The following is a 26481-nucleotide window of genomic DNA, read 5'->3' as shown; positions in this document are numbered from 1 at the left end:
TCCGTGGTGGCCTAACTTAACCAGGTGAACACTTTCAAAGAGGGTCCTAAGATCAGAAGCAGAAGCCAGAGACTCTTTGTGGATCTTGAAGAAATAGACGTCCCTGAGAATTATGGCTTCACAATGAATATTGCCTACCATTATATGGACTGGAGAAGACAGAGCTTCACGTGGATACTCTGGGCCCAGTCAATGTCTGGAATATTCTAAAGATCAGAGGACCCAGAAAACCATGCCCAGACTCCTGATCCATGGAAAATGTGTGATAATAAGTGTGTATTGTTTAAGGATATATTTGTGGTGATTTATTATCCAGCAGTAGAAGAATGAATACAGATGCTTTATTTCCAGGCAAATAATTCTATGAGAATTTCGGAGCTGTCACTCAATGTTAAAAATTCTTTAAGCTCAGAAATATAGCTGAGAGTGATCTCAGATTAGCTCAGAAAGCTCAGCTAAAAAAAAAAAATTATAAAGAATCATTTAACATTATGTTGTAAGAACCTGAGAAAAATAGTAAGCAACTGGCTAGGCTCTATGCAAACATGAGTTAAGCCAAAAACTGGAAGTGGCCTCCAATTCTTAAAAGCTGATTTATAACATATATATTCGGGTATGTTTTATCATCATTAAATTTTTTTAGCCTATATATTAATACTAAAATACATACAAGCTACAAAAGTAAAAAATGTAACCTTACAGGGAAGGAGCTTGTCAGACACCAGCATCAAGTGATCAAAGTTTACATGACCAGGTATGGGACAAATTGAAATCCTGGGCCTGCTGATACGGTATAATGAGAATACAACACCGCTTCTACCATATTACTGCCCAAGTTACACAGCTCCCTGCATTTCATCACAAGGCAACATCAAACAAACGGAAAGTGAAAGACATTCTACAAAATAATCAGCCTGTAATCTCCAGAAACTTCAAGGTCCTGAAAATCAATGAGAGACTGAAGAATTGTTCCACAATTGAAGAAAACAAAAAGACACAACAACCGAATGCTCTGTTATTCTAGACTGGATTCATTGGCTCTAAAGACCATTGCTGGGACAATCAGCAGAACTTGAATGGGGTCTGGGGATCATGGTTCTATACAAATTTTAATTTCTTGTTTGAAAGGTTTTACTTGCAATTGTTTTAGAGAAGAACATCCTTGCTTGTAAGAATTACACATAAAAGTATTGGGGGTTATAAGACATCATGTTAGCAATTTACTTTCAAATAGTCAAGACAAAGATGTTCTTTAAATTTTTTTTGTACATCTGAGATTGTTTTAAGATTAAAGATACACAGAAAACTACACACTTGGACTTTCAAGAAATTATGCACTTGGGCAACCCCCTGAAGTACTTCTCATGGAGCACTGTTTTTTAAAACAGTGATTTGTTTTCTCCAAATATAACACAATGTGAAATAAAACTACCTCTCATCTGTAAGGCAACCATATACTTTCCTACTTATTTAAAAAACTGTAAAACGTATCATTTTTCTTTTTTGTGGTTTCACTAATTGTTTTTTCCTTTGTGATAGGTCATGATTTATATAATTATAGACTTTGAAAAATCTGCAGGAGGTATTTGCTAAAATAAGTACAAATTTCTTATATTTTCATGCATCCTTTAATTCTCCATTTCTCTCAGAAATGTAATTTTGTTTGGAGTCTTTTTTCCTTATACATCCTCTAGTGCTATTTATTATTTAGAATCAGTTAATTACAGTATTCTACAACTTGTAGGGTGTAACAACAAATCCGCCATACATGTTCAAATGTTATTTTAGGGTAAACAATAAAGAGTGTACAACTGGAAAGTCATTTCTTTCTGAGTTAATTTTAAAGGCTAAAAAAAGTCAATTTATAATCCTATCTTTTTATAGTGAACTACGATTCCAAAAATAGCTTTCTTGTGTATAATTACTGGAGACAAGTCACATATTTAGAAAAGTCTGTAAACATTTCTTTGTTTCATGTCTTTTAAAGAAAAATACTTCCCACTAAATTTTTTGACGTTTAGTATTTTCATATATTTTCACTGTCATGAAACTCCTGCTGCAGCTGCTGCTAAGTCGCTTCAGTCGTGTCCGACTCGGTGCGACTCCAGAGACGGCAGCCCATCAGGCTGCCCCGTCCCTGGGATTCTCCAGGCAAGAACACTGGAGTGGGTTGCCATTTCCTTCTCCAATGCATGAAAGTGACAAGTGAAAGTGAAGTCGCTCAGTCGTGTCTGACTCTTAGCGACCCACGGACTGCAGCCCACCAGGCCCCTCCGTCCATGGGATTTTCCAGGCAAGAGTACTGGAGTGGGGTGCCATTGCCTTCTCTGGTCCTGATTACTAGACGGAGGTAAATAAGGCAAGGGAATGAGGTTATGATCCGCATCGAGAGAGCAAGCTTTGCTCTCTTTTGCTCCCAAGGCTGCTGCTGTATAATACTTGGCTGTGTAGTCAGTGAGCCTACAGAATCCCTTCCCTTTCTAGATATACCTCATCTTCTTCAACTAGTACTTTTCTTCACCCGACACCAAGGAATCCAACTTACAGATGGACACTGTCCACAGCTCAGGCCTACCATTCAGTGCTAAAAATTTCTTTAAGCTCAGAGTTAGGGCAGAGAGCAATCTCTGAAATCCAAATCAGCTAAAAAAAGAAAGAATATGGAGTTACCCAAAAGGATACACCAGGAAACTGAGAAAGATAAGTATGCAGCTTGCTGAAAATGTCAACTTAAGAAGACCTTTGGAGTGGACTTCCCTACTGGTCCAGTGATTAAGAATCCACCTTCCAATACAGGGGATGAAGGTTTGATCCCTGCTGGGGAACTAAGATTGTACCTGCCGAGGGGCACCTGAGCCTGCCAAAGACCCAGTGCTGCCAAAATAATTGAATAAAAAGAGGGGTGATGCATAAAACCCAGGTAGGGCTTTATGTAAACATGTGCAAGACATACAAAGATTAAAATTATATATAATCAAAGGTAAAGCTGTATTTCACCACAATATGTAATTCAAAGAGCCTAGGTTTTGAAACCACATGGCTACTCTCTAGCTTTCTTTTTTACCAGTTGGGGAAACTCTGATGGGTAATGTAACCTCTCAGTGCCTCAGTTTCCTCATGTGTAAACTGGAGATAATACTATTTACTCTGCATGGTGTTGCGAAGATTAGATAGGATGCACAGGAAGTATCCAACATGAAGACTGGTGTGTAATAAACACCTGGGGGGAAAATGGTAATTATTCTTCATATTTGTGAGGTGGTGAGTGATGGTACTAAAAGAAAGGCACATGACAATTTAAAACCTTGTTATATTTTTACCAAAATACACAGGCACATGGTTCAAACAGTTACATGATACTAAGAAGTATATACAGAAAATATGCAGTGCTCAGCCCCATCTCTCATCCTCTGTTTCACCCTCCATATTTAACACATGTCTGCTTTAGTAGCTGCTTCCTTTAGTGTAGACTTACCTTCTCAATATTTAGTTAAATTTTCAAATATTACTACCTATTACATAATATCACAATAGTATCATCATGATTATATTTCATTTGTTTTTTTCTCTTGATGTAAATGATTACCACTTTTTAAAAATGTTCTTAGTCGTCTATGTAATTATCATTGATTTTCCCCCCACAGTTTCTAAAAGCTTTTTAACGTAATTTTCTGCATTTTTGTTGTTGTTCAGTTGCTAAGTCGTTTCCAACTCATTTTGACCCCATGGACTGCAGCATGCCAGGCTCCTCCGTCCTCCACTATCTCCTAGAGTTTGCTCACATTCATATCTGTTGAGTCAGTGATGCCATCTAAACAGCTCGTCCTTTTCTGCCCGCTTCTCCTTTGTCTTCAATCTTCCCCAGCATCAGGGTCTATTCCAGTGAGTTGGCTCTTTGCATCCGGTGGCCAAGGTATTTTCTGCATAGGCATTAGCATGGATAAATGGTCCTCTTTTTTTTTTTTTCTAGAAATGTACCTCCTACAACCTTTGTCTCTTTCGCTCAACCTGGAATATTGCTCCCTGGGCCTCTTGCACATCTCTTAGGAGCTCTTTTCCCGATCACCCAGAGCATTCCTTTGCCTTGCACCAGTGTTACTGGAATCCTCTTTCCTGGATTCCCTAGCTTTCTCAATCTTGTTTCACTCTCCTGTTCTGGTAGAGCACATCCTTCAGCAGCCTCCTGGTTAAGACCCTCCTTAGCAGACTCATCTTTAAGACCTACCTTGCATGTAGAATCAGAAGACAAGCCACTTACAGAGGGAACCTTGAAGAACACCATCATTTAAGAAACTGTTCAAGAAAGAAGCTATACCATAGCACAGGGACCCCTGCCCAATGTGATGTGGCAGCCTGGAAGGGAGGGGAGTCTGGGGGAGATTGGATACAAGTATATGTATGTCCCTTTGCTGCCCACTTGACACTATCATAACATTATTAAGCAGCTATATTTCAATACAAAATTAAAAGTTTTTAAAAATTAAAAAAACAAATGTAATGTCCATGTTTATTGACAAAGAAAAAGATATTAAAAAAAAGAAAGATGCTATACCAAAGACAAGTGGAAAGCAGTAGATAGAATGAGAATCTGAAGAGTATGATGTCTCATAGGCCAAGGAAGGAAAGAATTTTAAGAAGGAGGGGGTCACCAAAGATGAATTATCAATCTCTCAGAAATCTCTTTGCTAAGGGAAAGAATATGACAAGGAGAGTGCGAGCTTTTCTTAACCTTGAGGGCATTTTTTCTTAACCCTGAGAAATGCACATATTCCTTTTATGGGGAAAAAATTATTGGGGGCCTCCATCCCCCATGATGAGTTAAATTATTGTTCTGATGTTACTTAAATATGTAAAACTATGAAGCTTGTTTTAACCTCATTACGCTTATTGTTCTTATGTAAATAGAAATGAACAAATCTGTAAGTTAAATGTAAGTAAAATTATCAAATTAAATCAATTTCATATTGTAGATGATTCCCAAACCCTCCAATCCCCATGCCCCCCTCCTCGAAGCCAAATTACTGATTTCATGTGAATGTGGTACAAATGACCATAGTCAGACAATTTGGATTTGGGCCTATGAACACCACTACATTCTCCAGGTAAGAAGTTTTCCCACCACTTTTCTCTGATTGAAGGACAGAAAAACTTATTCGCTGTGCTCTGAAGTTATTTGGTTTTCATGTTGCACAACCTTATGGCTCACATATTAAGTTGGCGTCCGTCCCTTTGTCATCAGTCAATGTCATTCAAAACAGCATTGTTTGTTACCAACTAGATCAGCCTTGCACAGAAGGCAATGGCACCCCATTCCAGCATTCTTGCCTGGAAAATCCCATGGATGGAGGAGCCTGGTGGGCTACAGTCCATGGGGTCGCTAGGAGTTGGACACGACTAAGTGACTTCACTTTCACTTTTCACTTTCATGCATTGGAGAAGGAAATGGCAACCCACTCCAGTGTTCTTGCCTGGAGAATCCCAGGGATGGGGGAACCTGGTGGGCTGCCGTCTATGGGGTCACACAGACACAACTGAAGTGACTTAGCAGCAGCAGCAGCAGATCAGCCTTGGGCAGTGAAATAAGACGGCATGACTCAGATACCAGTTGTTTATTCTTATGTTCGGATTTTTTTTTTTAATAAAAGATTTTCTTGAAATGGAATTTTCAACTATAGCAACATTGATTAGGCTCTTTCTCCCCATGCTTATTCCTCTACTTGAGGCTCAGATGATATATCAGTGAAGTGATCAAGTTCAAAGACAGTTTACTGGACCATATTCTCTGGAGCTGGACCTGTCATTGTGTGAAGAGAAAGTCACTCAGTCGTGTCCGACTCTTTGTGACCCCAAGGAATTTTCCAGGCCGGAATACTGGAGTGGGTAGCCTTTCCCTTCTCCAGGGTCATTGTGAGAAGCAACGGGATAAAAATAGAGCCGAAGTAGGAGGAATCTCTTGGAATGCTTTTCCTTCCATCGGAGTATGGAAGGGAGGACTTTCCCGGTCTGCTACTACCAGGGGGAGTGCCTCCCGGCCATTCTCCTTCCCTTTCTCTCTCCCCTTTTCCTTCCCTCTCTTCCTTACCCTGTGCAATATCCCATTCCAGGGTCTTAAGCTCGAGAGCTGCCAAATTTCCAGCGAGATACACACATTTCACTGAGGGTAGGAATCATATCTCAGTAAAGAATGCTTTTTGCTTTGGTTATCCAAAAACCCAACAGCAGTTTAATCCAAGAACGGTCTAGCGACTTCCCTGGTGGTCCAGTGGCTAGGACGCCACACTCCCAACGCAGGGGTCTCGGGTTTGATCCCTGATTAGGGAACTAGATCCCACATGCCACAGCTGAGAATTCACACGCTGCAGCTAAAGATCCTGCAAGCCACAGCTAAGACCCGGTGCAGACAGACTAAAAGAGAGAGAGAGCCGTCTTTAAAAAAAAAAAAGTCTAATTTCTCAACTAGCACACAAGTATGGAGATAAAGAGTTGCAAGACTTGGTTCAGCTGCTGAATAATGCCTTTCAGGCTTCATCATCTGGCCCCACTGTTCTTAGGATGTGTGCCTTTATCTTTCTGCTCTTTGCTTCATAGTTGCAATTAGCTGTCAAGGCTTCAGAAATCATGTCCATGGCAGGAACAAAGGGACAAGGGTAGTGCTAATCAAGTTTTTGTTTTGCTTTAATAGAGAAGTAAAAACTTTCTCAGAACCACTGCTAGCTCTTTCCTGTTCTTGTCTAAACTATTCTGGGATAGCTAATATTTACTTTTTTTTTTTTAGTCTCTTTAGTTCCCTGGTGGCTCAGTGGTAAAGAATCCGTCCGCCTGCAATGCAGAAGATGTAGGGATGGGAGTTCTATCCCTAAGTCAGGAAGATCCCTGGAGTAGGAAATGGCAACCCACTCCAGTATTCTTGCCTGGAAGATCCCATGGACATGCAAGGGATGGGAGTTCAATCCCTGGGTCAGGAAGATCCCCAGGAGTAGGAAATAGCAACCCACTCTGGTATTCCTGCCTGGAAGATCCCATGGACAGAGAAGCCCGGTGGGCTACAGTCCATGGGCTCACAGAGTTGTACAGGACTGTGTGACTGAGCACGCACGCACACACTGCAGGCAGGCAAGGGAGACTGGTGATAGGTATTGTTAGACCAACAATGTGTCAGCCACAGATGGTGACAGTTGCTGGATCATGCTGTTCCCACCTTCCACCTCAGAGGACAGACTTCCAAGCTGTGCAGGAAATTATGTGACATTAATCATAGATGCTGGGAGATATGCAATATGAGTGCTAAAATTTAACTGTATGATTGTGATTAACACGGAGAGTCGGGGTAGCTGAAATGTTGGAATATGAAGTCTGAATATTTCAGAATGGAATCATGAGCTATGCTAAACAAAAAAAATACCACAGATTAGGGGAAAATCAGAAATTAAGAACGCAAAAAAAAAAAAAAAAAACCCAACAAACACAATTCTGAGAACCTTGTAAAAGATTCCAAAATAAAAAGACATTAAAATATATGTGTACATATAATTTCAGAGAATATTAGGAGGAGTCAAGTTATTTGAAGTCAAAGAGGAGAAACATAAGTGTAGATAAGTATACAAATTCAGGAACCATTGTTTAGAAGTGGAGTCTTATTTTGTGATGAGGGTCTTTTTAAAATTTTTTAAATTTTATTGGAATATAATTGTGCTATAATGTTGTGTTAGTCTCTGCTGCACAACAACGGAATCAGCTATATGTATACATATATCCCCTCCTTCTTGGGGGGGCTGCTGTCACCCAACCTCCATCCCACCCCCCATCCCATCCACCTAGGTCATCACACAGCACCAAGCTGAGTTCCCTGTGCTATACAGCAGGTTCCATAATATATATGACACAAAATTTTTGAGAAACTGATGAATAACTGCTTTCAATTCATGTAGGAGTGATTACCCAAAGAAAACATTATAACTGTCTTATAATTAAACATGTTTGTAAAATGAATTTAAACCTCATTTTTGAGTCAGTCAAATTTATTGTTAAATAACTCTTCGGACACAGAAGCCTATTCAAATTATCTAAGATCAGAACAGTTGTTGGTATTCTGATTTTACATAAGTCTGTGATTATATGCATCCATTGAGAATATGCCACTCGTTATTTTGAGAGTACACAATTTTTGCCAAGTGTGTTAATTTGATTTATTCATCAAGTATCTAATAACCTCTCCCCATGTTCCAGGTAAGCCGGGTAAGAGGCATTTCAGATGCAATGGTAAACATTCAGAATGGCCTTTTAGGCTGGTAGTGGAAGAAAGACAATTAAATAACCACCTATAATAAAGGTTGGACGGGGGAAATACCTAATGGCAGTGTGGCATCCAGCACACACCCAGGGGAGTGCAGGAGAGGAGGGTTAGGGGAAGTCGGAGAAGGCTCTAGGGGTAAGTGATGTCTAAGGTGAGACCCAAGGATAAACAGGAATGAGCCAGAGAAAGGTGCTGGGCTGGGGAGAGGGTGGAAGCAAAGGTTCCCACTGTGAAGCAGGACATGTTCCGGGGTGAGAAAATCAGAGACAATGGGGCAGTCTGAAAGCAGTTAAGGAGACAAAGCTCTAAACCTGGACTCCGGAGGCCCGGATTCCAGTCCTAGCTCTGCTATATCTGAGACACACGTTGGGACATGGGGAAAACCACTTATAGCAGGATCTCCTGGCGAGATGCATATTCCGAGGTTTTCAGTTTCCACTCCTCGGCCTTCTGGATCACCTGTGCTGGCATTCTGGTGTTTTGTGTTTGTTTTGGACAGATTCTGCCTCAGGTTTATTTGCACAAATAGTGCAGGAGGACCCCAGCGCCTTGCACACGGCAGCCCAGCGGTCATACCAGCCCTCCCGTCCTCATGTTGGCAGACAAAGGCCTCAACTCTGGAGGCTTTGTGGGGACGTGGACACCTGTGGAAGCCTGAACTGGAGCCTGAGCTGAAGTTTGCTTGGGTTTGAGCCTTGGCCTGGGGCTTTGGCTGGCAGGGCCCGAGATGTTTGGCAACGCGGGCATGAGCAGTTTTCTGGAGCTTGGGGTGCATAACGCAGGCAAGGCTATGAGCTTGCAGCTGCTGCCATTTGGGAGCTCAGGCTTGAGCGTGATTCGCAGCCAGGATTAAGTTAAAAAACCTCATTGTGGAGCGTGTTATATGGCATCTTAGGAGTCTGAAACCTAAGTGAGGTTTTCTTTCTATTCTTAGTACTGCGTTTTCTATTTTTAGGAAGTTAAATCAAATAAGCACCTCTCCAACCCCTTAATCCTAAACGCTTGGTACCAGCTACTTACCTATGGCTAATGTTAACAACCCACGAAAAATTTAAAAAAAATACAAGACACTGTCTTCTGAAATAATTTCCCTTGGTACAAAACTTACTTCTTGTTTTCTCTTGTTGTGGCTACTGCTGCTAAGTCTCTTGCCTTTCAAGTAATTAACCCTTCTCTTTTGAGTCTGAACTATGCAGTGTAAGATTCTTCTGTAGTCATTCCAAGCGGCAGGTAATAATAATAAAAACCCCTTTATTTATACTGCATGGACTTGAAAGTGTCATTTGGCAACCTGATGTGCCATGCCAGCAGCATTTCGTTTTAGTTGGGAATTAGGTGAACAGTAGTTGGGCCAACTCAGTGAATCATAAAAGCTGCTAATTGGAGCCGGAAAATGGTTTTTGGCTATGCCCTCACTGGTATTTAACGTCTTGATAAATTCTGACCTTATTGTTTGGACTCTGTTAAGAGAGGGAAAGCAATGCCCCCGTTATCACCTGATGCAAATATGCTCATTAGAAATAGAAAGACTTCCAATATTTAAATCCTTCTTTCACTGAGTATCTTAGCACACTCAAAAATTCAAATGCAAGTTATTTGTGTGTGTGCTCAGTTACTTCAGTCGTGGCCAACTCTTTGCAACCCTATGGATTGTAGCCTGCCATGCTCCTTCGTCCATGGGATTCTCCAGCAAGAAAGCTGGAGAGGATTGTCGTGCTCTCCTCCAGGGGATCTTCCTGGTCCAGGGATCAAACTCAAGTCTCCTGCATCTCCTGCACTGAGAGTGAATTTTTTACCCTCTGAGCCACCTGGGAAGCCCGCAGGTTATATACCTTTAATAAATATACAGATCTTAAAACTAGCCTGTTGACTCCCCTGGTGGCTCAGATGGTAAAGCGTCTGCCTGTAATGTGGGAGACCTGGCTTTGATCCCTGGGTTGGAAAGATCCCCTGGAGAAGGAAACGGCACCCCACTCCAGTACTCTTGACTGGAAAAATCCCATGGATGGAGGAGCCTGGTAGGCTACAGTCCACGGGGTTGCAAAGAGTTGGACACAACTGAGCGGCTTCACTTTCTTTCTTTCTTTAAAACTAGCCACTACTTCACATTCTTTGAAGTTTCATTCCCTGAATTTGTTCCATTTTTCTCAATAAAAATGCAAACTAACACCTATTTTCTTGAAAACTACATTACTGTAGTGGCTTAATCTCAGCTCTCCCTGGAAATAATGCAAGGAGAATATTTTAAAGACTAGTCTTTCAGGGGTGACAGCTGGTGTTTCAGCACCTGCTTCTACACCTGAGAGTAAGAGAGCCAAGGTGATTAAATCTCAGTTGTTTGTTTAATTGGCCAGATTTCATACATAATCCGCTCTGGTGTTGTCTTTCACTTTTTCCATAAGGTGAAGTTAGCAAGAACTTTTCCACTGTTAAAGAGATTAAAATTGAAAAACTTGGTCACAGCTTTCTTGCCTCAGAAAGACAATGTTGCTATTCTTCAAAGGGTGATAGAAAATGCATTCTCCCAGGGTTATAAAAGGGTTATTATTTGTCCAGTATTTTAAGGGAAACAAAAGGATCTATCTCTTAGGTGTTTAGCATTTATCCTCAATACTTTTAGGTGTCAATCTAGTCCCTGCAAGAATTTAATGTTTTCTTAATTAGATAATTTTCTTCCTTTAGTGGTAGAATAATTACATGCTTTTGTTTGTTTTTATCCTTTGGTTTATGGTATCACAGCAGAAAAATTCAAGTTTGACCAGAAAAGCTTTTGAAATGCCCTAAATGAGTTTTTTCTTAACTAAGGGAGCACCCTACTTTATCTAGTGGGATTTAGCAAATACAATCTGGTAGTAGAAGTCAGAGCAATTATCTTAAATTGATAGTAATTTACTCTTTTAGACATGTTTTTACATCCATTGCATCATTTGATCCACAGCCTTGTTAGACACAGCATGGAAAGGTAAAAATTTTCAACAGTGTATCTTTTCCCATCTATTATCTCAATAATTAAGTGTGAAAGTCAACCCCTTCCTCCTACAGGGTGTTTGTTATCCAAACTTTTTTTTTTTTGGTCGCACCACATGGCTTGGGGATCTTAGGTTCATGATTGGGAATCGAATCCTGTCCCCTAGCAGTGGAAGTAGAGTCCTAACCACCAGGCTGCCAGGGGATTCCCTGTTATCCAAACTTTGATCTCATAAATCTCTGACTTTAACTCCTTCACCTGAGCCATAAATGTATCTGTTCCTTATGATTCAGTTCTTGATTCCTCTTTCTTTTCTTTAAATTATCTTTAAATTAATTATTAATTTACCATGCATGCTCTTCCTTGGAGATCTTATTTACTTGCAGGGTTCCCTTCAATTATCACTTTCACGAGTTGACTTCTAAATGCGGATCTTCAGAACTGACCTCTCTCCTGAGAACTTGACTTTTCAACTCTTTGCTAGACACAGTTCTAGACAGATTTCTTAGAAGAAGCTATAGCTTAATGTATCTCAACTCAAAGACATTAAAAGCAGTCTAAGGTCAGGCTCAGGGGCAAGTTTGTGTGTTTGAGTTGGTGTTTGTCTTAATAAATTGCAAAAGCAAATCAAATAAATATATTTTCCACTACTTTATGTTCATCAGTTTTTTTCTATCCATTAAACTTGGCCCTCAACTTTTAGGTCCTGTATTTTCAAAATCTGAAGATAGCGTAACACTATTTTCAGTAACCCAACATTTCATAATGCATTCAAAAGGTTAAACAAACAGAAGTTGTGCTCCTCTGAAATGGAAATCAGTTTTCTTAATCAATTTGGTTTTACTCTTTAAAAATCACTCCTGAATAGTTGGCAGGTCCAAGTGAATTCCATGCAGATTCCTTAAAGCTAGTGATTAGGTTAAATGGGTCTTTTAGCATCAGGGTGCATTAACGAAGCCAAAGGCCATGGATATTTGTCAAAGGTTATTAGAAAACGAAGTTTAAGTTGAAGAAAAGATCCTAAGAAGTTTGGTCAATTCTAGGTGGATTCAGGAATTCTGGTCATTTTATGGGGACATTAGAGGTAAATCCTGTAGGAACTGGAGGGAACTTTCCGGGCTGTCATTTCCCTTCCTATGGCCTTACAAAGTTCTGGGATGATAATCAATCCAGAATTCTAAAGTTCTGAAAGCCGGACTCTGGAGGCTAGTGATACTCTGCTATGAGGACACCTCAACTCACTCCATCAACCTGAGCTCCCCGGCAAGCTATGACGTCGAGGCAGGAAAAGGTATCTCCTGTTCATTAAATGAACAGTCGAGGTGGTAAATATAAAATAAGAGATACACTTTGTTGCTCATTAACTGGGAAGCAGACGTAGGTGAGTTTGCACCGTGAGCGAGGGTAACCCACTGGAAACAAAGGAACCGCAGGCCCCCTGACGTCTCTCCGGCTGCAGCCCCGGGCCCCGACCACGCGCCCCGTGGGGGCGGGGGGCCGGAAGGGCGCGGCCGGAGGCGCGGTGGGCGGAGCCGCTGGAGGGGGCGTGTCCTCGAGGAGGAGGGGACAAGATGGCCGCCCGGGCCGCTCGGAGGACCTGAGAGGCGGTGGCGGAGGCCCCGCCCCCCGGCGGGAGGGCCGCTCTGTGCGCGCCCGCTCTATGATGCTTGCGCGCGTCCCCCGCGCGCCGCGCCGCGGGCGGGGCGGGTCTCCGGGATTCCAAGGGCTCGGTTACGGAAGAAGCGCAGCGCCGGCTGGGGAGGGGGCTGGATGCGCGCGCACCCGGGGGGAGGCCGCTGCTGCCCGGAGCAGGAGGAGGGGGAGAGCGCGGCGGGCGGCAGCGGCGCTGGCGGCGGCTCCGCCATCGAGCAGGGGGGCCCGGGCTGCGCGCTCGCCCCGTCCCCGGTGAGCGGCGCGCGCAGGGAGGGCGCGCGGGGCGGCGGCCGTGGCCGGGGGCGGTGGAAGCCGGCGGGCCGGGGCGGCGGCGGCGGCGGCGTCTGTGGCCGTGGCCGGGGCCGGGGCCGTGGCCGGGGACGGGGCCGGGGCCGGGGCCGGGGCCGCGGCCGTCCCCCGAGCGGCGGCGGCGGCCTTGGCGGCGACGGCGGCGGCGGCGGAGGCGGCGGAGGAGGCGGCGGCGGCGCCCCCCGGCGGGAGCCGGTCCCTTTCCCGTCGGGGAGCGCGGGGCCAGGGCCCCGGGGACCCCGGGCCGCGGAGAGCGGGAAGAGGATGGACTGCCCGGCCCTCCCCCCCGGATGGAAGAAGGAGGAAGTGATCCGAAAATCTGGGCTCAGCGCCGGCAAGAGCGATGTCTACTACTTCAGGTACCGCCTTGGGGGGCGGCGGGGTCAGCCCGGGGTCGGGGAGTCGAGCTCTGACCTGGGTAGGGGGGTGTCAGCAGGACAGCGGATGGGCCCGGGGCGGGCCCGCCCGGTGATCGGGCGGGCCCGCCCGGTGATCGGAGGGGCCCGGGCCCTTGGCTGAGAGGTGACCTCCCACCCCAACCCCCCAGTGCAGTGACAGTCACAGCGTCCGAATGATACGAGCCCCTTGGGGGGCGTCTTCATGGGGTAGGGTCCCGGGGAGTGATGGTTTGAGGGGGGAGGAAAACAGGGTTATACTGCCAGGGATGACTGGTCCACCGAAGGGTTAAAAGAAGGTGCAATTCATCGAAACTATAAAACCAGCCACTGTTGGCTGCCGTCCCAAGCCCGTCCCAGATTCATCATCGCAGAGTGTTTAATCACGCACACGTGGAAGAAAGGAGCCATCTATGACAGTAAACCAGGTTTTAGTTACTGTGTTGGGATCCCCGGGGCAGTGTCATACAAAGTCACCATTGGGGATGCCGGTAGTTTTCTTAGAACCGCCCTTGTTGTTGCAGAATTGACTCTCCTTTGGAAGCAGAAAACTGTGGTCAGTTTTCAGGCTCCTGGACCAGAGTGTGTCCCCCCAGGGGACATTTGGCACTGTCTGGGGACGTTTTTGGTTGTCACACCATGGAAGGGGGTTGCTGCTGACATGTAATGGGTAGAGACCAGGGATGCTGCTAAACATTCTGTAATACACAGGGCAGCCTTCACTGCAAAGAATTAACCGGCCCAAAATGTCACAAGTGCGGGATTGAGAAATCTTGGTCCGAACGATGAAAGGTTTTCAGCTTGATCCTGTGGTCATGCTGTCCGTGTCGGTAGTTTGATGACCCAGTAAGCTCAGGACAGGGTCTGTGGCTCTTGATACCAGTGGAATTTTCTTAACAAATTTGCTAACTTTTCTTATAAACTGTCCCATTTCTAGAAGAGAACATGAACATGTTATACTCAGTGGCTTGGAGAGCAGCGTTTGTGGGTTCATTGAGTCATTTTCAGGGACTATACAGAGGTGTTGGAGTAGTTGTCATCTGCCATTTAACCATCAGAGTGTGTTAGGAAGGATTTCCTGTTTTCTGACATCAAGTAGGTTTGATTCATTACCCTTGGGGAAAAGTGTGTGTGTGTGTGTATTATAATACACACACACACACACATGCACACACAAAATACCATGTTTATGAATTGAGAATACTCTTAAATAGATTTAAGAGGTTAAAAAATCAGTACATGTATATGTGCATACGTGTACTTGTATACATACATCCAAGTATCACTACTGGCATAAAATGTAAATACAAACACATTCCTGATGATTGCTCAAATATATGGATGAAGAATTTTAGTAGAATTATTTCACCTATTGAAGTAAAAAAATGAAAGTGGTGTTATTAGTTTGTTTTGACGTTTAATCTGAGACCACTCATCTTGAAATCTTAAATGATGCTTAGAAAGCTTATTTTAAACATACAAAGGCGCTAATCGTGTTTGTATTTCCCCATCAGTACATATTAAATTATACTTGGGTAATACTGTTACTTTGGAGCAAATTGCTACTCGTCTCAGGCTCACTTGTCTCCTGTCGTGCTTTTCACGATTGTTCATCTTTGCCGAGTCTTCCGTTAACAGTGCCTTTTGTTTTCTTTCTGATCGAGTAGCTTGCCTACACTTCTTCAGGGAAGTCTGTTTTGACGTCTTGTAGCCAGCGATGTTTGACAAGAATATTCCGTGTCTGGGATTGACCTCCTTGAGGAATGGGTGACTAGTCTGTTCTCAGTAGAGCATCTTCAGCTTTGAATTTCACCCCTTTTGACTTTTTCCTGGGATATGCTTTGTTTGGTTTTGGGATGATGTATTCAAACTAACTTGGTTCTTGTAGAGCTTTTTTTGTTGCAGTTCTTGCAGCAGCTGGAAAAGTTATTTCAAAAAGGCAGATTGCCGTAGCGCTCACCTTTGTGTATGGGTGTGTCGTCAATTTTTGATGTTAAGTTTTTAATATTAATAGATTATTTTATGATAGAAAAACTGATACAATCAATTTGAAAGTCTCTTTATGAGACAGTGCAGAATGATGTGCTATTTTTTGTCTGTGCCAAATGAAAACACACATCGGACAGATTTGTGCCCCATGCACTTAGTTCAGGGCTGGAGGGAGTGTTGTCTGTCGTCGGTTGTCTGCCTACAAAGCCCAGTTACACTATAGGATTTCCTTCTGAGAGGTTACAAGGCAGGAGGACCCAGACGGTGTGATGTGACGCCTGTGATACAGTGCTTCCTCTGACTTTGACTTCTGCTTTCAATGGTGGATGACGGAAGTTACCTACTCATGTTAAAGGTGAACACGTAGGGCTTCCTTGCCGGTCCAGTGGTTAAGACACTGCCCTTCCACTGCAGGTGGCCTGCCTTCCATCCCCGGTCGGGGAGCTCAGATCCTACATGCTGCGTGACGTGGCAAATAAAAAAAACAGCGGACACACTATTTTTCAATCCACAGTGTCAGGGCTTTGTATATTAGCATCCCTGTATACACGCCACTCATTAAAAAGCCAACAGCTCGCCCAGTTCTGGCCATTGTCTGTTAATATGCAGGTTGCGTTAACTCTTCCCGTTGGTGACTATGAACACCTGCACACAGTTGTTCGCACAGATTCTAATAATGCTAACTCCTGATTTAGCTTGCCCCTGGGGAGATTAAACAAATCTGTGCCTGTTAACCGAGGGTGTGTCTTACACTTATTAATCGGACTTAAATTAAGCTCATTTGAGAAAGCCTCAAATTTTGATAGAATTTTTTTTTTTTTCCCTCTTTCCTGAGATTGCCAGGTTCTAATAGGAAGGTGTGCCTCTGGTTGCCAGTTAAGCAGTATAGTTATGTCTTCTGTCAGGATTACTGGTAGTGCTGGGGCAGTTTGTGTATTATCATCCAAAGTTTGTTTTCTAAAAGGGTGTGGCTTGATCAAGTGTTGGATCTATTGGTAGAGTTTCTGAAAAAGTTCATTGCCATCATATGAGCCGATTATTTCAATGATACTTTTCTTACTGGTCCACTTGATTCCTGTCATTTCTAGCTTTTGGTTCTGTGCACTTGCAGATTTGTATTTTTTGAAATACCGTTTTCCTGGGCAAAGGAACCTTTTAGTAGCTGCCTTATGCCTTTTTGAAAATCAGTTGTCTTTCTGTGAGCTCTGTATCAATATCTTGTTGGGTTCTAGACTACTGGTTATAAGTAGGTTAAAGGCCTGAGAGTCAGGGTAAACAGCTACAGCTGCTGCCATAAAGTATGATCTAGTTGGGTATTGGAAACAAAATAGTAACCGTTTTTGACTCTTGTATCAAATTATGATGCATTTACACCTGATCACTTCTCTGAAAAGATAAAATAGAACCAGAGGACATTTGAAATAATCACCAGGGAGTAGGTGCGTGATGAAAGACTAAAGAGATTTCACCTTGATCTGGAAAGAAGAGGACTCAGAGGCAATATAATTGAGAGCTTTAAGTCATGAGTGAGATATTGAAGGTAGGAGTCTCTAGGGAAGGCAGCAGGGCCCGGGGTGGAGAGGTCTGGAGTTGGTACCCACCTCTGCAGTTACCGACGCAGCCTTGAGCATGTCACTTATTTCCCAGGGCTGTGGTTTCTCCGTTTATGACGTGGATAGTGTGATTGTACCTGTGCCTCAATAGTGGGCTCAATTCTAGAGCAGTCAATTTATAGCTCTCTTAAAACTTTGCAAACATTTAAGGACTAGTTAGAGGAAAATTAACTCATTAACTCAAGTTCATTAACTCAAGTTGTATGGACTGAACATATAAATAGGTTTTAAAAAGTTGGCATATCTCATTTGTTGTGAAAGGCTGGTATGCTCTTTGAAGCCATGAATTCTGAATCATTGAGGATGTCAAAGTTCAAATAGGGCCTGTCTGTCTTTTTTTTTTTTTTTGTCTTAAAAATATAGACTCTTCTACACAGTCTTTGTAGAAGAGTCTTGGAAAAAACTAGCTCAGTGGACCACGGGTCACAGTTGTTAATTGAAGTCTCGTTGGTGTTCAGTGCACTGTCATTTGTAATGTTTTCTTTCTGGTCATCACCATGGAGTTAAATGTGGCGTCTCCTGTATTACTGTCTTGTTCATTTGCCTAGAACGTGTCTTCCTCCCCACTCCCCAGACATAGTGCTAAACACACAGATGCCAAATAAGTGTTTACCCATTGACGTGACACTTAAAACTTTGTGAAACAAGGCTTAAAGGACTTCTTGCCTTTGCTTTGTTACTATGCTGTACGGTTATCTACATTTTACAGGTGGGGAGTTAGGCCAGGGAAGCTAAGTGCTGCTTGAGGTCTGCTAGAAGGTGCAGGGTTAGAATCCTGACCTGGGTGCTTCAACCCCCTACAACTCTAAACCACCCTGCACTGCTGCTGCCTCGAGAGATCCCGAGCTGTATGCTCAAGCATTGCGACTTGGGCTTCCCTGGTGGCTCAGCCTGTAAAGAATCTGCCCGAAATGCAGGGAGATGTGAGTTCGATCCCTGGGTTGGGAAGATCCCCTGGAGAAGGGAATGGCAACCTACTCCAGTATTCTTGGAGAATTCTATGGAGAATTCCATAGGTAGGAGTCTAGTGGGCTACAGTTCGTGGGGTCACAAAGAGTCCGACTGGACTGAGCAACTAACACTTTCACTTTCAAGTATTGCAACATCTCATGCTTAATCTACTTTGTTAAGCTTGGTGTACACTAAACTAACGTATTTATTTACTGTTATGCCTGCTTCCTGAAGTTGACAAGGGGTACATTTTAAATCCTATTTTGTAGTGAAGCCATTGAACCAAAAGAATCTTCCAAGTTCTATGTAATATCGAAGGGGAAAAAAGTGGGAAAATTGTGATAAATTAAGCAAAAAGCTTTGTTTCTTTCAGAGTTGAGACACAGTTGAAATAAACTACAGACCAATTTTTTTAAAAAGCATTTTTTTCTTGGGTAATAGAAGTGACCATTTTGTTAAGAAATATTTCTTTCTCTTTTTCTTGTTCACCCTAGGATTGCCCCTCTTAGTTATCAGATATTCCGATAGGCAACACATTACCTAAGGAGCCTTTTAAAAGCTTTCACTTAAATTGGAAGAAATCACATTGTAACTTGCAGGCTCAGTGTGGTTTATGAGGTAGTTTTATATAGTTCCTGCAAAAAGCTTTGTTAGTTTCTTTCAGAATTGAGACCCAGTTGAAATGTACTACAGATTAAAAAAAAAAAATCCTTTAGCTGGAGAAAGAAACAATATGCAATATTTATTAAATGCTTATTGCATAATTGAAAGTTTGCCTTGCTTTTAGTTTCTTGATAATGCTTCTTATCAAACTAATGTTAGCTTTTTCTGATTGAAGCCTGGATCCAGAAATAACGTAGAAATATAGAGCCTAAGTATGGTGGAAATTGTGCTCGGATACTTCTTTCTTAGCTGTACCATCACATCTTTTTGTGATGCGCTAGAGGGATTTTTGTTAGGTTGCAGCCTTACCATCTGTCCTGCATCTGATTTTTAGAGTCTGACATGCAAAGTCTCACCTGCCAGGAGGCTCATAATACCTGTAATGAAGGAAATACTTAGCTGAAAAGGAACTGATACACATACATTCTAAAAATAAATCTCTAACAGAAATTGATATATGATCTTTTTTCAGATTGGTTTTAAAATTTCACTTGGGAGATTTAGTCACGATTTTTTTCATAATTTAATTGGTGAAACAAGCAGGCGATTTGCAAAGTTGATGGTGACTGTTTTGTTTTTGTTTTACACTTTATAGTGGGACTAATAAAGATTCATAAACTTTAGCTTGTGTTTGAGGTTTCTCAGACCTGCAGGATGAATTAGAAATAAATCATCAGCTCTTTTTTCATGCACTTACTGTTTGACTTGATAGAAATTCCCCTTGCAGCTCTTGTCTCTTGGTCTTTTGTTGGTGTTTGCCATTGCCACTAAGGAATAACTAGAAATTGAAAATGAATTTTAACTTAATTTACTTCCTAAAAACTAACACTTCTCAAGGAAGGAGAATAGAACTATGAAATAGGGTAAAATTTGAATAATATATGTGTATCTTTTGATTTTGCCTTATCTTACTATAAATTCAAACTTATTTGTTTGGAAACTGAACTATATATAAGCAGTTTAAGTAAATGCAAATGATAGTAAATGTAATTTAAAATTAGATCCTAAAATCGAGTACTTATCATTTGTCAGGAACAATTATTAGTGATTTACAAATGTTAGAAAGAAAAGCATCATCCTCTTTGATTTTTGAATAATGTATCTTGGAATTGTTTTCTTTTTATACTGGAAGGATCCATAGATTAAAACAAAGATGAATGTCCTTAGAATTATTTTTAACATGTATGCAGTGATGTATGTATCTCTTAAAAAAAAAAGAAAGATCTTTTTTGGAGGCCCCTAGCAGAAATGGGCAATATAATACAAAAGTGGACATATGAAATACATGTTGCAACTTTTTACTCTTAGATACTACAGACTGTAAATTTACTATGTCAGATTACCATAGCAGTTTCTAAATGCTTTCTTTTCACTTCCGTCCTTACTTAAATACTGTGTTTGAAGTAGGTCTGTCCATAAACTCACTTGCATAGGCCTGGCTTAATAGAAAAGTAGGGACTCTGAATCAGAAGACTGGGACTTGAGTCTTGCTTTACTGTTTTCACATGGACAGATTTTTAAACTTCTGTAAGCTTCCAATTCGTCATCTATAAATTAGGGATAAGAATTCTGCTTCATGGAATTTTTTGAGATTAAATAAAAATACGTGTAAGGCATCCAGCATATATAGTAGGTGGTCAGATCAGTAAAATATTAGTTCCTTTCTCTTCGCTTAATTACCCAACATAAATAGAAGTATGTGCTTGTTGATGACGTGAAGATTCCCAATATTTTATTGTATTTTGAAATGTCAGGGTAGAGCTTAGGTTATACATGTTCATAAGAGTTTTTAAAAAATATTCCATAGTTCCCCCTGATTATAAAAATAACCCATGTTCAGTGTGGAAAATTGGGAAGATATTGAAGAGTATATAAAGAGAAATGACTCTCTTTATATAGTTCTAAAGAGAATCACTGTTAGTATTTTGATATAATATTTTGACTTTCATCCTGCTTCCTGGTTATGTTTGCCTGTGCACACACATAGACACACACACACCCCCACACACGTATTTATGTTCTTTTATAGTTCCTTTCATTTTGGAGGAATCCATAGATTAAAGCAAGGATAGTTAGTGTTAGTCGCTTAGTTGTTTCCGACTCTTTTGAGCCCGTGGACTGTATAGCCTGCCAGGCTTCTCTGTCTTCGGAATTCTCCAGGCAGGAATACTGGGGTGGGTTGTCATGCCCTCCTCCAGGGGATCTTCTCAACCCAGGGATCAAATCCAGGTTTCCCACTTTGCATGCTGATTCTTTACCATCCGAGCCACCAGGGAATAAATGAACTTAAAATTCTTTTTAACACGTATACACTGGTATGTGCATTTCTTTTAAACAGCCTTTCCCAGGGACCCTTACCCTCTTTTTAAAAGAATAGTTTGTTTTTTGGGTGTTCTTATCTGCTAAGTCACGTCAGTCGTGTCTGACTCTGTGCAACTCCATAGACGGCAGCTCGCCAGGCTCCCCCATCCCTGGGATTCTCCAGGCAAGAACATTGGAGTGGGTTGCCATTTCCTTCTCCAATGCATGAAAGTGAAAAGTGAAAGTCAAGTCGCTCAGTTGTGTCCGACTCTTCGTGACCCCATGGACTGCAGCCTACCAGGCTCCTCCATCCATGGGATTTTCCAGGCAAGAGTACTGGAGTGGGGTGCCATTGCCTTCTCCGAGTTTAAAGAAAGTAACCAGTGTTTTTCCTTTTTCAGAAAGCGAGTGCTTATGGCAGTGGGATGAGATTTTGGGAGAATTCTACATCCATTCATTCATTTTTTAAATTTTTTAGTGGCCCACCCTGACTTTTTAACTGTTTTCTTAACCATGATACAGAGATAATAGAATTTGCTACCAGTCATATACTCTTTGCATATAATTCTTATTAAATAAATACTAGTTTATGGAATGATTGGTACAGAATTCAAATTCTACTGAAGATCTTTCGTACCATTTAAAATTGTGTGGTTATTCCTTAATTACTTAAGTTGAAGGAAAACATGGAATGTTGTCACATCTTAAGAGTAGCCAGATTGTTAATATAATAAATTTTTTCCTTACTGATACTTTAATTCTCCACCCAAAACCCCACCCCAACAGTTAGGGAAATTATTTCATGCTTAAATTTACTTGCCTAGGCTTTTCATATTTTTAAAAAACTGCTTTTTGATTTTTAGGGGGAATTACTCAGCCTGTATTCTTCAATGTTTATATTTTAAAATTGTTATTATAGAACATTTCAAACATACATAGAAATAGAATTAAATAAAAAACTACCAAGTATCCAGTTAACAGTTGTCACCCTTGTTTCATCCATACTCAAATCTACTACCCCTGACTCAGCCTTCATTGTTTTGAAGCACATTTGACATTCTGTCATTTCATTTGTTAAATAACTACACTTCAATATGCTATTTAGAGAAGGCAGTGGCACCCCACTCCAGTACTCTTGCCTGGAAAATCCCATGGACAGAGGAGCCTGGTAGGGTGCAGTCCATGGGGTCTCGAAGAGTCAGACACGACTGAGCGACTTCACTTTCACTTTTCATTTTCATGTATCAGAGGAGGAAATGGCAACCCGCTCCAGTGTTCTTGCCTGGAGAATCCCAGGGACGGGGGAGCCTGGTGGGCTGCTGTCTGTGGGGTCGCACAGAGTGAGACACGACTGAAGCGACTTAGCAGCAGCAGCAATATGCTATTTGTGAAGATAGAATTTTAACTTGTAGAAGTTTTACAGCTATACAGAGCTCAGTATTTCAAACTAGAATACAAGAGATGCCAGCAGGCAATTCATGATTATTTACGTAATTGCTGTTGTTCATACTTTGTTCTATTAAGGTGTTATGGAGGAGGCATAGGATGGACTGGGCTTCCCTGGTGGCTCAGTGGTAAAGAATCCGCTTGCCAGTGCATGAGACAGAGTTCAGTCCCAGGGTCAGGAAGATCCCCTGGAGAAGGACATGGCAACCCCCTCTGGTATTCTTGCCTAGGCCCATTGGCAGAGGAGCCTGGTGGACTGCAGTCCATGGGGTTGCAAAAGAGTCTGACACCACTCAGCCACTAAACAACAGTGAGGTGGATTAGTGTTTCTGGACTCTTGGGAATTCGGGGTGGCGACGTGAATGCTGGACCAGGCGAAAGACGTGGTTTGTATAGGGCTGAAGAGCGAGATCATTCAGCCTGTTGGTTCAGCACAGACTTGAATAAACCAGTGTGGCAGGGGCAAAAGTCACTGGGTAAGAGAAGTGCAGAGTAGGGTTGAAAGGTTAGGAGAAGATTAAATGAAAAAGAATCTCAGATGCAGGGCTGAGATGTTTGGCTCCCTTTTGCTATTGGGTTGAAGTCCGTTGAAGGCTTTTAAACTGGACCTGGGGTGATGGTGGTATTTGAGGAAGAGCAATCTGGAAGGTTTAGGAGGCAGAGAGACCAGTGAGTAGAAAATCAGCCTATTGTAGTGGTTGAGATTTGAGGTGAGGAAGACTTGATTTAGGCAGTGGCAGTGGAAATGGAGAAGGAAATGGCAAGCCACTCCAATGTTCTTGCCTGGAGAATCCCAGGGATGGGGGAGCCTGGTGGGCTGCCGTCTGTGGGGTCGGACACAACTGAAGTGCCTTAGCAGCAGCAGCAGCAGCAGTGGAAATGGAAGAGGAAGGATGGATTCAAAGGTGATTACGAAGGAATTGGATTTTGTAATTGATCAGAGATAGGAGATGATAAGTAGGATACTAAGTAGGTAACTTCTGCCTGGGGCAGACTGTAGAGTCGGGCTGAGGACGGTTGATTTTAGGAAAGACCTACCCCTAAAGTTTGGGAGGAAAGGAGTCGAGGGGGGGCTGGGGGCTGACTTTAGATAGATTTTCCTGTGTGTGTGTCATGTGGTTTTTGGGGAAAAAATGGTATATATATTTTCAAATTAATTGGTTTGGCAGTTTTCTGATTGTGCCGAGGTACAAAAAGATCATTTTAATTTCAGAGTTTTAGTATTAGCTAAAATTTGACTTCTGGAGACGATTGTTGTTTCAAGTTAGAGAAATCTTTCTTTCAATACTTACACTTTTGTAAGTAACACGTAAACTTGAATACTTAAAGGGATTAAAAAACATAGAAAGTTGATTATTTCTTTATTCTCAGCCTTTTCCATTGCTGTGGCTTATAGGATTCTTCTTATCCTCCGAAAAGCCCTTCCTGAAGTTACTGGAGAGTGGCGAGCCTTGGATCTTGGTCTTGAGCCCCGACCTAACTGCGTGACCATCCACAGCGTCCTTTGCTGTCTCAGGCCAGTCCGTCTTCCTCGGCTCTGGTTGCCGCCGTCCCCACAGGTCATCCTGGTGCGGACTGGTTTGAAGAGATACTGTGTTTGCTCAGACCTCTGGGCTCCTCACAATGGTTTCACTGAAGCATCATGGTTATCCGTGTTCCAGAGTAACATGAAAACACGTGTTCTGGTCTGCCACTCATTTTCAGAGCGCAGTTTCACGTGCCCGAAGTGGGTCTTCAGAAGTGTTAATTCTCAAATCATAGACCGGCAGTCGTCTAAGGTGATGTGGATGAGTTGGTAGACTGACATCATGGGAGTACTACTGAGCTTTTTTTTTTTTAATGTATTCTTTAAAAAAAAAATTAAGTTTGGTTGTGCTGGGTCTTCATGGTTGCCTACAGGCTTTCCCTGCTTGCAGCATTGGCAGCTGCTCCGTTGCAGAGGGTAGGCTTGAGGTGCATGGGCCCTAATCGCAGCCCCCAGGCCCAGGAGCACAGGCTCAGAAGTTCAAGTGCACAGGATTAGTCCACCGCGTGTGGAATCCTCCCGAACCAGGATCAAACCTGTGTCCCCTGCATTGGCAGGCGGATTCTTACCCGCCGCGCCACCGGGGAAGTTTGGGAATACTGTTTAGTTAAGGTGGCTGTTATTTAAGTCTTTCTGAGATCCCAGTAAAGTTTTTTTAGATTTGAAAGTCAGATGCCAAATAAAATTTCTTTTTTTTGATAATCTATAGTTGGAAACGTCTCAGGTAGAATTAGGTTTAAGAAGTGCTTTAAATCAACTGTACTTCAGTAAAAAACAGAAAAAGTTAAAAAAAAAACTTGCTTTAAACAGCTTAATCAAAATGAAAACAAGCAAAGACATAATTCTAGTGATGGAATGTTCTTATATGAACTGGAAAAATGTAACTCATGCTTTCAATTTTCATTAATAATTACTTTTCTTCAGGGTATTTAGTGGGGAGGACAAGTAAAGGTGAGATCACAGGTCGGTTCAGGATAGGCAGATCAAGGGGGCAGTTGGTAGGGAATTTTTTTGTGGTTGAAAGTGAAATACTAGTATTTCATTACTGGGACTAGAAGTAATCGCTTTGGGCAGAGAAAACTGAAAATGACTAATATCCTTCACTAGTCTACTAGAGTTAAAAAAAAAGTAATTTCCCTGAGTTGCAGTTTGATGCTTTTAGAATAAAAGCTTAGTCACGTTAAGTCGTGGGGTGTCTGACTGTTAGCTGACAGCAGCCATCTTGGAGAGCAGGCAGATGATGACTTAGTCACTCCAGCGACCCACAGTCATTTTGTTTATCTAGCCCTGACTTCCTCGGCCACTTCCAGAGTCGTTTTGCTGCTGTGAAGACGGCCCCTACCTGACGGACAGAATTTCTGCTTCACCTTAAGCTCCCATGGGCCTTGCCTTTCTACTAGGCTTGCCTTCGTCTCCTGCAGAGGAAGGTCCCTGGTCTTGAAATCCGCTGGGGCAGCCAGGTTGACTCTCCTTAAAGCCTCGAGCACAAGCTCTGGTAGTTACAGGCAGGAAAACAGCCTGTACCGTGTTCTGAAGACAGCAGTGTGTGAGGCCAGTGCTTACAGCCGTGCAGCACACATGCCTCTGTGTACGTCAAGTTGTTTAGCAGAATCTTGTTTACCAGTAGCTGGAGTATCTGGTTATACGACTGTGTGGCTGTTACAGCTTAATTAAAATTAATTGTAATTATATTAAAGTGACATATTAACAGGGTGCTCTTTACCAGTTTTTCACTTAACTTGGAAGTTTTTTTTTTAGTAGTATTTCCTTTGTTACGTAGTGTCAAATTAACCATGAGAAAATTTTCCAGTTCAGTATTTTAAATTCCAGGCAATATATTAATGTTTTAAATAAGCATAGACTTTTCTGTTCCCATTGTGTCTGCGAAACAAAACCATGTTCTTAACTATTCATCTGATATTGTTCAGTCACTGAGTCGTGTCCAACTCTTCGCAACCTCATGGACTGCCGCATGCCAGGCGGTGTCCTCCGCTCTTCCCCTGAGTTTGCTCAAAGTCATATCCATGGAGTCGGTGATGCTATCTAACTATGTCATCCTCTGCCTCCCTCTTCTTTTGCATTCAGTCTTTCCCAGCAGCAGGGTCTTTTCCAGTGAGTCTGTTTTTCACATCAGGTGGCCCTTTGGAGCTTCAGCTTCAGCATCAGTTCTTCCAGTGACTATTCGGGGTTGATTTCCTTTAGGATTGACTGGTTTGATCTCCTTCCTGTCCAAAGAGACTCTCCAGAGTCTTCTCTAGCACTACAGTTTGAAAGCTTGAGTTCTTTGGCACTCAGCTTTCTTTATGGTCCAACTCTCACATCTGTACATGACTACTGGAAAAATCATAGCTTTGACCACATGGACCTTTGTTGGC

General features: G+C 42.4%; 1 protein-coding gene across 2 annotated transcripts in view; it reads left to right on the top strand.

The window, feature by feature from the left end:
- Positions 1-12907: 12907 nt before the first annotated feature.
- Positions 12908-26481, top strand: part of MBD2 (methyl-CpG binding domain protein 2) — a 67796-nt gene continuing 54222 nt past the window's right edge. The window contains exon 1 of one of the 2 annotated variants that reach the window (XM_070779094.1): positions 12908-13582. In XM_070779094.1, the coding sequence (XP_070635195.1) occupies positions 13032-13582 (551 nt within the window). In that variant the 5' untranslated portion in view covers positions 12908-13031. The remainder of the gene's footprint in view (positions 13583-26481) is intronic. The other variant, XM_070779093.1, reaches the window with a different exon arrangement.

The sequence above is a fragment of the Bos indicus genome, chromosome 24 (assembly GCF_029378745.1).
Source record: "Bos indicus isolate NIAB-ARS_2022 breed Sahiwal x Tharparkar chromosome 24, NIAB-ARS_B.indTharparkar_mat_pri_1.0, whole genome shotgun sequence".
Lineage (NCBI taxonomy): Eukaryota > Metazoa > Chordata > Mammalia > Artiodactyla > Bovidae > Bos > Bos indicus.
Note: the sequence above shows the minus strand (reverse complement) of the source record. Positions and strands in the feature narration are given on the sequence as shown.